Source organism: the organism of the source record quoted next, unplaced genomic scaffold, assembly GCF_019419815.1.
Source record: "Pyrus x bretschneideri cultivar Hongxiangsu unplaced genomic scaffold, Pyrus_bretschneideri_v1 Contig40, whole genome shotgun sequence".
In the NCBI taxonomy this organism is placed as follows: domain Eukaryota; kingdom Viridiplantae; phylum Streptophyta; class Magnoliopsida; order Rosales; family Rosaceae; genus Pyrus; species Pyrus x bretschneideri.
The window spans coordinates 1,231,224-1,245,504 of NW_025999724.1; the positions used below are offsets into that span (position 1 = coordinate 1,231,224).

A 14,281-nucleotide genomic window follows, 5' to 3' on the forward strand; every position below is an offset into this window, starting at 1 on the left:
CAAATGACGGACAATCCAACATGGGAAGTTTCCTTCAAGTTTGCTGGTCTCCTACGAGGTAATTAATACCACAAAATTTGGATATTTGATTTGCTCTTATAGTCTTCACTGCTTTATGTATAATATTTTCAAAACCCTCGTGGGGGTTGGAGATTATTAAATTCAACGTTCACATTAGAGAACGCATTAAGCAATTAACTCTTTTAGTCGTGCTTAATAATCTCTTTTGAATCCAACAAAAATATTTGGCAATTTTAGCCTTTGACAATGATCAGCCAACTCCCAAGAACTGACCAAAGCACATTGCTCATCAAAATAAGAAGAGGGTAATGCTAGGAGACTAAATTTGTAAACCTAAGAATATGTCACTAATAGGTAATGTGTATATTTGTCAACACTTAAGTTATAATCCAATTATCAACTTACATATCATTTAGTTTATAAAATTTTGTCTACAAATTTAATCTCAGCACGAAAAAAAAATCATAAGCACATTATATATAGAGATTAAAAGATAAAAAGTTAGCCCACATATACTTCACCAACCAATGTATAAATGTTATTAAATAAATATGAAACCTATAATTCTTTTACTTCAAAATAAGAAGTAATGTTAGGACACTAAATTTGTAGACAAAGTTTGTAAACTAAATAATATGTCACTAATAGGCAATGCATGCTTGTTAACGCTTAAGTAATAATTCAATTATCAACTTATATGTCACTTAGTTTATAAAATTTTGTCTACAAATTTAATCTCTCTAACACGAAAATAAAAATCTAAGCACATTATATATAGAGATTAAAAGATAAAAAGTTAGCCCACATATACTTCACCATTCAATGAATAAATGTTATTAAATCAATATGAAACCTGTAATTCTTTTACATATACTTCACCATTCAATGTATAAATGTTATTAAATCAATATGAAGCCTGTAATTCTTTTACTTCAATTTTTATCCAAAATTGTTGTGTATATATTTAAATTCCAAACCTCCTGCGACAAAGTAATTTTTTTTTTCGACCGCAGCCTGAGGTATTTGACATCTCGAAGTGTAGGATTAATTTAAATGAGTATGAAAAAGTTAAAGGCATTTAAGTCCACCATTGATCGCAGTCAAATGTCATACGTCATTCCAAAACTATTAAATAGATAACCACTCGTATTTTATGTACCAAGTGAATATTGAATAATGAACAAGTTATTATTGAATACCAATAAACCAAATTGGTCAGATGCCATAACGTTATAAATGTTGAACCCATTATGTCCAAGTCCTGGTTTGCATTCATATAGTTTAAATTAATTTTGTATGGTTAAAAACAAAAAAAAAATTGTATAGAAAGAATATTATATCATTATGTAAAAATGTAATACATAAAAAAACCAGAACAATGGGAAGTGGGTGGGTCCATGTTTCATTGCAATTACCTAGAGTCCTACACGTGCAAATATTTTAATCATAACGATGACCATGGATTCATGGTGAGTCCATCTCCTTAAATCTTAACACAAAATCCAAGGTTACAGCCGTTTCTTGATTTGCTGCAATTAGGATAAAATGTGCAATAAACTAATTTTTTTATTAAACAAAAAAAAAAAAGAAAAAAAAAAAAAACTAGTTGGTGGCCAAGTCACAGAATCTTTTGAAAGAATGAGAAAATGTCCAGAGACGTTTCAATTTTTTTTTTGTCACTATTGTGTGTGGTGGCTAAGGTACAAAATCTTTTAAAAGAATAAGAAGATTTACAAAAATATTTCAATCTTTTTCTAATTACTATTGTATGATTCATATACGTTAGAAATTAAATTAGAATGAGCCGTGTCTGTGTGGTGATTTTGCATTAAACTAAATGATTCCTCCAAATAAATTATTAGAATAAATTGTCTATTGACTTGAATCTAGTCAGTCTTCATTGGGTCGTAAGTCATTCGTTTGACCGCATTGTTTGGTTAGAATTTGCTTACAAATCTACGTACAGGGTAATGTTGTGCGCGACACTCCGGAATCCAAGCCGTCCATTGGGTTCTAAATGTTTGTCCCTTCCGAACGGCACAAAATTACTTTGCGTGCCACACGTTCTGATTAATTGCGCAAGTTATCAAAATAAATAAATAAAAAATAATGTTATTCATATCATGTTTTTGTACTATATTTTTATATAATCTTAGATGACATTTGATATAGACAATCACATTATTTGAATTAATCATATTTTTAAATTTAGTTCATTATTTAATAAACTAATAATTAAGAAAAACTAATTAATTAAATGATGATTGTGGTATACGAGCAGTTTTTCTCTTTCATTTTCTTAGATTTTGTAAATTTTTCAAATGATGTAGCTATCCACATCAGATGTCACCTAACATGGTATAGAAATGTAATATAAAAATATGATATGAATAGCATTATTCATAAATAAATGAAATTGCTATAATACGAATATAATACTTGTACATAACCTCAGTACAAAAAGCTACGTTTCTTCTTTCCTATGTACTTTTCAACTGTCAACAGATTAAACGTAGATAATTTTTTGTATGTAAAATATTATTAATACACATGTCAAATAGATTATAATTGGACCAGGATCCTCTCCTAATCTAAGGATAAGGATTCATGATCAAGGGATGTGAGCTATTGGATAAAAATCCAACGACTACAAACATGGGATTCCTTTAAAGTTATAATAATTATAACCATTGGATTTTCATCCAACGGCCCACATCCCTTGGTCATGAGGATCCTCATCCTTAGATTAGGAGAGGATCCTGATCCATTATAATTAATTTGATATACATTTGTAGGCCTCTCCTGTACTTTTCAAATCTCAATAGAAATAACATATAAAATAGTACTCTACGCATTGAAATTTTTTCTTGTCATTAGATTTTAGTGGTATGAAATACACATACGTATGTTGTATTTTGTATTGTACATAATACCATATATAAAACAAGATTTTAAGACTTACGAGCAAGCATGATACTCCAACTCATCACAATCAACTATATAAACTAATATCCCTATTATTTTCTTTCTAATTTTGAATTTAAAAAATTTATTTTTGAATATAGAGATGATATTGAACGAATAATGCGACACAAGACCTCGAGTGTAGCAACAACCACCCTCAACCACTTAAGGAAAGAACAAGTCCTATCATGTTCGGATATGTAGTTATAAAAAATACTACTTCTACCAAATTTTTCATATCATATTTATACCACATCTATAATTAATAGAGATGAAACGTATATCTATTAGCAAAATGATACAAATATGGTAAATATAACATTACTCTGTAGTTATGTATTTGTTGTGTTATTGATATATAGTTATGTTCTTTAAAAGTATTCTTAACAAATTTTACCAAAAAAAAATAGTATTCTTAACATTTAATTCAATTTCAGGTGAATTGAATTCAAGTTAATGTATTTAATCATCAAAAGAATTATAAAGCTTGTCATTTGTTAAATTATGACGTATTTTTCACCTGAAATAATGATATTTACTAGGGTACAAGAAACACGTTTCCAACTCCAACGTGTTTTAGGGTTTCCAAGTTCCGATATACGCAGGAGCTTTGGAACGTGGGTAGGAGCAGTCATGGTCAAGGTGACTCATGGCTCTCGCATGCGCCCGCCACGTGTCAATAAAACAGAGCTGATAACCATAATCCAGATATTATTATCTCAGTCGATCGATCTTTTCACAATTCCGCACAGAGGCCTAAAGACACTGCATCAGACCAGACCAGAAGCCATGCATGAGCCACCGAATGCATGCACCCGTCGTAGCCTAGAGTTCTTCTCGAGTGCATGGGCATTCATGTGCGCCTCAACTCCCTCACCCAACCACAGCGCCAAAAGCGCCGCCACGTGTCCTGCGGGGGAACCTGAACTGACAGCTGCCATACTTGGTTGTCGAGTCCCTCCTACACGGCTGCGCCTACAGAAGGCTTTTTTATTTGCTGTTGCTGTTTAAATTGACGCGAAAGTGTAGTTTTAATTAAAAATGGTGTGAGAAATATCCAGTCGATTAGATTAGATTTAGTTGCTTTTTAATGAGCGTAATTGTTTAATGTTTATGAGGTAATTTCCAGCTTCAAAACAAAAGTTATGAGATAATATTGTTTGTTAATTGTTGTGTAATTTCTCAAATTTAAAATTGAAAAGAATAAAGCAAATGCAGATGTGCATAATTAATATATAGCCATTCCTAAAGAAACACAGTAAATACTGGTAAATATTTTCAATTAAAAAGAATAAAGCAAATACAATTAATATAGTATTGCCGGTGGCTATGCTGGAGGTTGCTGTCGTAAAATATCTCATGCCACAACCCCTACGATGGTGGAGTTTTTGGCTGCTAGGGAAGGTGTGCAATGTGCGTTGGATCACCAGTGGAATCAATTCATCCTTGAAAGTGATTCCTTACAACTTGTTCAGTCACTGGGCAGTTTCCAGCAAGATGTTCCTCCGTTGGTTGTGATTGCAGAGAGGATATCATCAACGCAGGTTGACAACAACTTACTGATTTCAAAGTTTGTTATTCTCGTCCTTGTTCCAATTGTGTGGCGCGTAGATTGGTCAAATTGAGCTTAATTTCTAATTTTGATTATTGTTGATTTGAGGAACCTCCAGATATCATATTGAATGTCCTCCTTGATGGTTTTATGCGTTTTAAACGTTCATAATAAACCCAATTCCGCTTCTTCTAAAAAAATAATTTTATAATGTATTTTAGGTCAATTGATCATGTTCCATTTGTTTGTGCCTCTTTTTAATAGAAGCCGGTAAGACTCACTAAGTAGGTTACTCGTCTATAGAGATGTGATACAATATATTGCAACAGATAAATTTGTTCTCCCAACTATTTTTTTTAAGTAAGTGTTGGAGTTAATTTTTCATGATTTTTTTAATTATAATTATATATTAGGTCAAATATTTGTTCTAACTTCTAAGCTTTAACCAACAACCCGAACTGAAATCAAAGTCAAGGGAAAGGAGGGATGAAATCCTCGCACGAGAAGTTGACCGAGTGATTAAGTTGTTCATAAAATTACTAAACAAATAAAGTAATCTCTTAAAAAGATACGACTACGAGTTATTTGTTGTTAATTTATTAACATAAATATTTCGTTATTTATATTATGAAACATAATGTACCACGTTATAATTTGAACATCGAAAAATTTCTCCTCAACTTACTCTTTTTTGTAATTCCAATCGACAAGACAAATCTGCCCAGATCATGTAGCGTGCTATTCACACGCCCACCCCAAAATAGTGTCGTGCACATCTTGCGGCGTATCTCCCAAATATTTCGAACTAACTTTATTAGAACAAAATTTAATAAAAAATAACTTCTTTCAGTTATAAACTTAGAACCTCTACGTTCCGACTCTTCAGTATAACAGTTTTCTATTTACTTTTCATGTTTCTTTCAATTTTTTCTTTTTTTCACTTGTTTAAGTTTTTACTCTAAAATTTTATTTTTAGAATAGGATGATATACTTCTTCATTTTTTAGGGAGAGATTTCATTATTTTTTGAAGAAAAAGATTTTATTATTTATATACAGCTGAACGCCACCTTTTATTGTCACTCGGTATTACGGTCTGACAGTATTACTCTTCACTTAAAAATAAGAGGTCTTAGCTTTGAATCTAGTAGATGATGAATTCAATACCAAATTAGATTGTCCATTATGTGATTTAACCAAACTCTCTATTCCCTTAGTTTAAAAATATCGATGTAATCACAAAAAAAAAAAAGAAAAAAGAAAAAGAAAAATGCAACCTTTTGTTCTCTTACAACGATCTTTCATTTCCTTACCATAGAATATATTCATAATCCAAGCCAGAAAAAATATGCACCATATCTTTGCTATATATAGCCCCATCCATCAGCTAGTTTTTGGTTCAAACTCAAAAGCCACTCCTCCTTCCCGTCCTTTTTCTCACTGCAAAAGGAAGCCTACCCCCTACTCTCTCCCTTCTCTCTCTCTCTCTCTCTCTCTCTCTCTCTCTCTCTCTACAATCTACAATTCCGCCATGAAAACCGAGATAGAAGGCCTATGGGTATTTGCCCTGGCCTCCAAATGCAGAGCTTTCTCTCCCGAAAGCATTGCATGCACGCTTCTCATCGTCTCCCTCACATGGCTTCTCACCTCTCTAATTTACTGGTCTCACCCGGGCGGCCCAGCATGGGGACGCAACATCAAAACAATCGGCCCCTTGTCGAAAAAGAACACCATTCCGGGGCCCAGAGGTCTGCCTCTCATAGGCAGCATGTCCCTCATGACCTCCCTGGCCCACCGCAAAATCGCCTCCGCCGCCCTATCCCTCAACGCCGCGCGCCTCATGGCCTTCAGCCTCGGCCAAACCAGAGTCGTGGTCACGTGCCACCCCGACGTCGCCAGAGAAATCCTCAACAGCTCCGTCTTCGCCGACCGCCCCGTCAAGGAATCCGCCTACTCCCTCATGTTCAACCGGGCCATCGGGTTCGCCCCCTACGGCGTCTACTGGCGGACCCTCAGGCGTATCTCCGCCACCCACCTCTTCTCCCCCAAGCAAATCAAGGCCTCCGAGGCCCAGAGGAGGGATATAGCTTCTCAAATGGCGGCAATGTTCGGAACCCACAAGGAGAAACTGGCGGTTCGTGACGTGATCAAGCGGGCGTCGCTGAACAACATGATGTGCTCTGTTTTTGGCAGGAAGTACGAGCTCGAATGCGGCTCGGTTGACAGTGAGGTCGAGGAACTCAAAGGGTTGGTCGACGAAGGCTACGATTTGTTGGGTATGTTAAATTGGTCCGATCATCTTCCCTGGTTGGCCGGTTTTGATGCCCAGAAAATCCGGTTTAGATGCTCCAATCTCGTCCCCAAGGTGAACCGGTTCGTCTCCAAAATCATTTCCGAGCACCGAAACGGTCTCAAATCCGAAAAAGACGAAAAGGCCCCTGACTTTGTCGACGTCCTGCTTTCCCTCCAAGGACCTGATAAGTTGTCCGACTCCGATATGATCGCCGTCCTTTGGGTACAAATTTAAATCACTCTCTCCCGATATTTACTCGGATTTTAAATAAAATCTTCTATTATCTAAACGGTGTCGTTTGCTGTATAGGAAATGATATTTAGAGGGACGGACACGGTGGCGGTTCTGATCGAGTGGATTCTGGCGAGGATGGTTCTGCATCCCCAAGTCCAATCGACGGTCCACGACGAGCTAGACAAAGTTGTTGGGAGGTCACGAGCCGTCGATGAGACAGATATCTCCCAGCTCGTGTATCTGACGGCTGTGGTGAAAGAGGTCTTGAGGATGCACCCACCGGGCCCACTTTTATCTTGGGCCCGCCTGGCGATCACAGAAACAACGATAGATGGATATCATGTGCCCGCGGGGACCACAGCCATGGTGAATATGTGGGCCATTTCGCGGGATCCTGAAGTCTGGGCGGACCCACTGGAGTTTAAGCCCGAGAGGTTTGTAGCCCGGGAAGGAGAGCAGGAGTTTTCCGTTTTCGGCTCGGATCTTAGGCTTGCACCGTTTGGGTCGGGTAGGCGGACTTGCCCGGGAAAGGCTCTGGGATTGACGACGGTGACGTTTTGGGTAGCTTCGCTGTTACACGAGTACGAATGGCAACCGTTGGATGGGAATACCGTGGACTTATCGGAGGTGCTAAAGCTGTCGTGTGAGATGGCGAACCCTCTGGTTGCTAAAGTACGCCCTAGGTTAAACCTAGCTCACTGAAGCTTTTAGTAGCAGTAGTGAAAAAAAAAAAAAGGAGAAAGTGAAAGTGAAAGAGGTTTGTGCAGGGGTTAATGATTCAAAGGGCTGTGCCCTTTACTTGTTTGGACATGTTGTCTAGGTCTGTCATTATCTTGTATGCCACGGTAGGTTAAATCTTAATTTATGCAAGTAATGGTGAAAATCAATACAAGTTTGAGTTTCCTAAAGACTAGCATTTACATGCATGCATTTGTACTTCTATAGTATCAATAGAGTAGTGCTAAATAAAATCATTTTGTAGTCGAGCACTAGATATTTAAACCGAACATGTTAACCATTCATCGTTGACGTGATATATTTTACAATATTATAAGAGTGTCACGTCTCATTCTCATTCTATATTCTCATTTTATACAAGAGAGTTCTAAAAATGTGAAACTAACAATTCTTTTTTATTAGTAGCAAATATATAATGATATTCAAACAAGGGCTCATGGCAAAACTTGGTTCAAAGAGACTACGGGCTCTTTTGGAAGTGCTTTTAAAAAGACTGAAAGCGCTTTTGGTGAAATTGATTCTGGATTCCAAAAGCACCTGAAGTGCTTCCTACAAGAACACATCTATTGCGTCTTGTAGGAAGCATTTCAAGTGCTTTTTTATTTTTCCGGATTCACTTTGATTTTTAGTAAGGATCGGTTTCAAAAACAATTTCACTAAAAGTACTTTCAATCATTTTAAAATCACTTTCAAACAAACACGTTCAAAACTTAATTGGTATTTCATTAAGCTTCAAATACTATATAGTTTGAAATCAATTAATTTGTTTTACATAGTAACATATCTTACAATATTATAAGAACGTCACATCTTATTCACATTCTATGCGAAAGAGTTAGAAAAATATGAAACTACAACAATTCTCTCTACTAGTAGCAAATAAATAATATTCAAACAATGGTTAATGGAAACACTTGGTTCAAAGAGACTCTTGTAGAGTTGAAACCTAATCGGTATTTCTTAAAAGAATATCTAATGTATGCAAACTAACCTAGTCAAAAGTGTTTTTAACTTCAAAAAAAACAAAATTTAATTTCGAATGGGGCATATCTAGCCTAGGATAAAATAGCTCATGGCATGGCTCTCCAAGGGGTCAGTTTAGTTCCGGCTATTGTCAAAGGCTCTTCAAGACTCAATTTAAGAAGAAATTAGTTGCCAATGAAAACTAGCAACCTAATACGTTTTAACCCCTTACCTCTCACACCACTAGAACAACATAATTTTGAGAAGGCTAAATTTTATGAATAATGGTACTTTGAGAGACCAACTAATGCCCTTAACCCCTAGCTTTTACCCTTTCCACTAAAGCCTAAACCACCATATAGTTCGAAATTAATCGATTATTGTACGTAGTACATAGAAATGAATCTTTGAAATGGATCAACTATTCTATGTATCTTCTGAGAAAAGTTCATATACATTAGGACTGGTGACTTTTTCCGGTGAATGAGTCAACACTCAAACAACAGTTAATTAATTAATTAAATTAAATCACATTAATATTAATCAAAGAATGATAATGACCCTTAATATTTTTTTTTTAAAATGTACAAATTTGTGAGAGGTAGGCGTGCACTGGGGCTGCCTGTGCTGGGCTATAAAAATTTTTGACCTTAAAATAATGTGGCTTTTGTTGTCCACAGGACCACAACCCCTTAAGCGATTTTGGACCCTTACAATTGGAGACATATGTTCAGTTGACGGACAATATAAGAATATAACAATATACTATTACAGAAATTGAGATTTTATAAATCACTCGACAATACAGAAAGTACGTCGTCCAACTTTTTATAAGAATATGCAAAGTCTCTTATTTTTCCAACATTAGATTCACACTCTCAACGGTATATATAACCAAGAGCAGCCTATCCAAAGAATTGACAAGTTAAGTTATCAGAGAGATGAGCTTCCAACAATACTGATATTGTTCCCAACTTGTTAATTACCACCTGCACAATTCGACAAGTGTCAAGTTTTACCACAAAATGCATTGGTATTAGTTAGAGTGGGATTAAGATATTTAAACTCTTCTTTTCTCCCTCATCTTGCCAATATGGTATATTTCAACACACCCTCTCATTAGGACCCAATTAGTGGGTCAAACGTGAGAGATCCACACATCAACAACCATGTAGAGCCAAGAGACTCACCCAACCCGTAGAGCCAAGAGACCCACCATCATCGTAAGGGGTCAAGGGGATCCACCCATCACGTGGCATTACAAATTCGTTCCCTGACTCTGATACCATGAAATACATTGAATACTTCGTTAGTTTATCCATCTTCTAGGGTTTACAATATATAGACACATATGCCTTATTCTATAAGAAAAGTATTTATAAAAGATAAAGAAACTGAATCGTAAGACTACAATAAATTACAAATCTCCTAGAGTATCTACAATATAGTCAACAATGAGAGCATGATTATAGAGTACCAGACCTTCTTCGATTTCTACCGCAAGAAGCAAACCTTTACCTGTTATGAGCAAACAACGTCTTTTTCTAGCTACCTGAAAAATGCATTTCGTGATGAATAAGATTTTCTTCAGATCACAAATTATTAGACACAGCCTGGAGTAGACAACCTGATAGACATCAGGGTTCACCTTCGTCAAACAAGCATGTTCCTGAACCATGATGTGGACTGGGCCCGTGGCTGAACACACAACACTCGAAACCCTTTAAAATCTAGGAAACTTTAAAGAAAAGTTTTCGGTATTATTTATTTTAACAAAAAATCAATCATGTTACTATTCATTTTACCCTTTATTTTGTCCTTATCGTAAAAACTCAAAGTTTTCAAACCTTTTTCATTAGTTTTTCTTAAAATCTAAATGTTTCAACTTATTTGGTAAGCAATAATCAACATTTAACTTAAGCACCATGTTGATTTGTCCCTGTGAATCCGAGTGTTCCCCTTCACTCTTTATCTAGCTCCCTTTACCCCTCATTAATTTATTTAAAGACAGATACTGTTTTATCGAGATTTTTTAGGTTTAATTTTTAGTTTTGAAATCAAATATCCACCTCTTCATTTATCAGGTGCATGTTATACACCGAAAGATACAGTAAATATTCACATATCATCATTCCCAACTTTTGATAACTAATTTCTTTGAGCGTGTGGACAGACCTTTCACACTGGTGACACATATTTTCTTTAGGATGAACTAATCTAACCAAACTATTCATAACTAAAGTCGAACGGATTGTGATGGAAGGATGTGAAGTTAAAGTGCCGTGTTAGATAATCGAGATTTCTCGCATGTTTTATTAGAAGTTTGATTACTTCCCTTCTACCGCTAGTAACTGTTGTTAAATAAATTTCAACTTTTGTAACTTGTTCAAACATTGTTTTTCATGTAACGTATGCACTTTCATTTACATGACCTAGACCTTTCAATTTGGCATAATTTTAGCAACATAGTCAAGTTTATTATCTAAATTACCTATTAACAAAATTTTGTTTGTTCATTAAAAGAGAGTGAAAATATAATTTGATCTTTTATACAAAATAAAATTACTAACAATAATTTAATTTCGCACAAACTAAGTTTTGTTGTTTTTCTCTTTCCTCATCTATAGAAAATATAAACTTGATAATTCTATTCATAGCACAAAGCCTAATATATACAAGCGTGTAAGCTTAACATACAAGTAGGGATCTTACAAATCATAAATACAATCAGATTACAATATTAATTCCTTAACCTTAAAAAATGGACGGCCGAGAGGCAACTAGGTTGACAATTCTCATTTTCTAACACTATCCACATGTCATCATTGCATATCTTTAATTTTAAGAAATAAAAACAAAAATAAAAATCTTCCCCAAGTAGGCTCTCTCTCCCCCTTTCCAACGAGAAAAAAAACTTATGTGGTGCTTAAGTGCCACTAGACAATGCCTAATGGCACTATAACTCAATCAAAATTTGACACATGACAAGATTTAATTAGGATTTCATAGTTATAGTTTACCTTTTAAAGATTTCATAATTACATAAAAACTGAAAATATATTATAAGGATTAGTAAAATTAAGAATAGACTTCAATCACCCAATCAGAGCACTCCTCCACATGAGAATTCACCCCTCCCTCGTTGGCGCCGAAGATGATATCGTTAGACTAAACTTTTAGGGAATAAGCTATATATTTTTCGTTTTCAAAGATTTTCTTGTCATGGTTAGCCTAATTCTTTGAAAAATAAAAGAGAAATATGTTGTGCTTGCAGATAATGGTTCATCACTGGAAAAAAAAAAAAAAAAAAAAAAAAACAAATCCAGGTTAAATCATATGTAATCGTTTTCATGACCAAAGTCCATACAATTCCAATTAATCCATTGAGAGAAAATATGAAGTGATGGGGTTTCAGTTCTTTGGAGACAAAAGAGATTTAACACATAAACTGGAGGAATGTGATGAATGCAACAAGTATCCCTTACTTAGGAAACTAATCAACCCATATTAAAGTTTATTTTCCAGGCTTTTCCGGTGTAGGAAGTCTGGGTGGGTGTTTTTGTTTTATTTGTTTTAATGTTGGAAATAATATTTTTCAGTTTTTAAGTAAATAGGAAATTGTAGTTAAATTTAACCACATGTCAAATTTTGATTGAATCGTAATGTCATTAGGTATTGTTCAATGGCTTTTCAACTTCCCTCTTCTGTACATTTTTTTCTTATTAAATGTTTTATATTTACACACGTATAATGTGCAGGCTTCATCTAATAACATATTTTGTAATAGGGTATTGACCTCGAGATTACTACCTAATGTTATACTTGAATTCAATCATGGACCGGGAAACTAATCAAATTTCGTTGGCAAGTGTGAAACAGACAAGTATATTGTTCCATTGACGTCAACTATGTGTCAAATTAATTAATTTAATTAAACAATATTAGTTATGATTATTCATGTAAATGTGGCTAAGTTAATGGATTATTTATTCACAAAGAGCATCAACTGGTGGGAAGCCATATGTTAAGAATGCGTCACCAGTAAATATAACATGATACGCAATAGGAACTGGTCGCTTTTACACGTATATATACACATTCTTTAACAAGAAGGATCTTTATTTTTCTAAAAAAAATTGGGATATCTTCTTAACCGTTAGATTGATTTTAATGAAATTATGTGGCCTGTAATTTAATTTCAACTACACAATTTCATTAAAATCAATCCAACGGTCAAAAGGGTGATCCTTATATTTTTTGAAAAATGAAAATCCCTCGTGTTAAATTATTCATGTGTGTGTGTCTATATATACATACTGTTATGCTTAAATTTCTTTGTTGCAAATAGAATTCGGTCTTTTAAAACAGTTATTTTATTATAGCGGATTTATTGGTTTTCCTACGTCAAATCAACTCGACAGTTGTCACATACAGTTGTTTGATATCCAAATATTCCCAATAAAAGGTCCTAAATAGCTACGTATGTGCGACTGGAAACTTTTTTAAGCACTTATTTATGATTTTTTTTATTCTAGACTCATTATATGACTTTGAGATCCTCATGCATATTCTCATAAAGATTTTGATGTCTTGGACTGGATTGCAATGCATTAAAGAAAGTTGAGGTTTTATTATAAAATCAATTAGCAATGTAGGCAGTAATCATTTCTTTTAAGTTATAAGCTTTTGCATAGTTTGATTCCTCAATGATGTGGAACTCTGTTCTCATATTCTCACATGAATAACACTCTAAATTGTATGTAATGAAAGAGGAGAACGATCTACCATGTTGAGGGATTAAAAGAAAATTAAATATGCAAGAAACTTCTTCTTTCTAATCCCACCGTATTTAGAGATATTAGAATGAATAAGTTTTATTCATGAGTAATTCATCGTCTACCTCTAAGTTGGACAAGATTTTTTCATTTCTTCCTTCAATATATATACATGAATTATAAAAAATTATCTATTTCAATCCAATCAAATGTTATATACGAAACGAGGCATATAAAGTTGGCGGATTGCAATTGCTTTACGTTGTTTTTGAGCATTTTATTTTAAAATTTCGTTTCAAAGTAAATTTTATATGTAGTTCCAAGTGTCAATATGATATGAAATGGGGTTACACGTTATAAAATAAGTTAGTTTCCAACTATTACGCAATAATTTTTCTAAAAAGTGGGAGTAAGAAGATGCCAGACAAATGGAGCAACCTCTCCCCCAGATATATGTAGATACTTCAGGCCTACCTGTTTATATATGTTGAAGCGAAAGATATGATCAGCACCACGTACAGTATGAGTAACAATCAGCCTTACCTATTTAACCTAAATTTTTAAAACCGTATGGGCCTTAAACCCAGGAAAATGTCGAGAGCAAAAGCAAAAATCAACAGTGACGCCTTACGTGTAAGATGCTGATGAGTTGTTGTCGTTCATTTGGCTCATGCAATTAAGACAGTTGATGAAAACAAATGGAGCCAACGACAATGATCTATCAAACAGTATTTCGAGCCTTT

The 14,281-nt window shown here is 34.6% G+C and overlaps 1 protein-coding gene across 1 annotated transcript; it reads left to right on the forward strand.

Moving 5' to 3' along the window:
- Positions 1-5,932: 5,932 nt before the first annotated feature.
- LOC103964254 (cytochrome P450 78A6) lies at positions 5,933-7,970 on the forward strand. Its single transcript, XM_009377170.3, has 2 exons — positions 5,933-7,050; positions 7,138-7,970. Exons 1-2 carry the CDS (start codon positions 6,067-6,069, stop codon positions 7,762-7,764), a joined length of 1,611 nt encoding a protein of 536 aa, XP_009375445.2. The 5' UTR covers positions 5,933-6,066; the 3' UTR covers positions 7,765-7,970.
- Positions 7,971-14,281: the final 6,311 nt, after the last annotated feature.

Excerpts from the sequence above, each read along its gene's own strand:
- LOC103964254 (XM_009377170.3), top strand. The coding sequence starts at position 6,067 with ATGAAAACCGAGATAGAAGGCCTATGGGTATTTGCCCTGGCCTCCAAA. Across the intron at positions 7,051-7,137 it reads ATATGATCGCCGTCCTTTGG|GAAATGATATTTAGAGGGAC; the intron begins GTACAAATTTAA and ends TTTGCTGTATAG.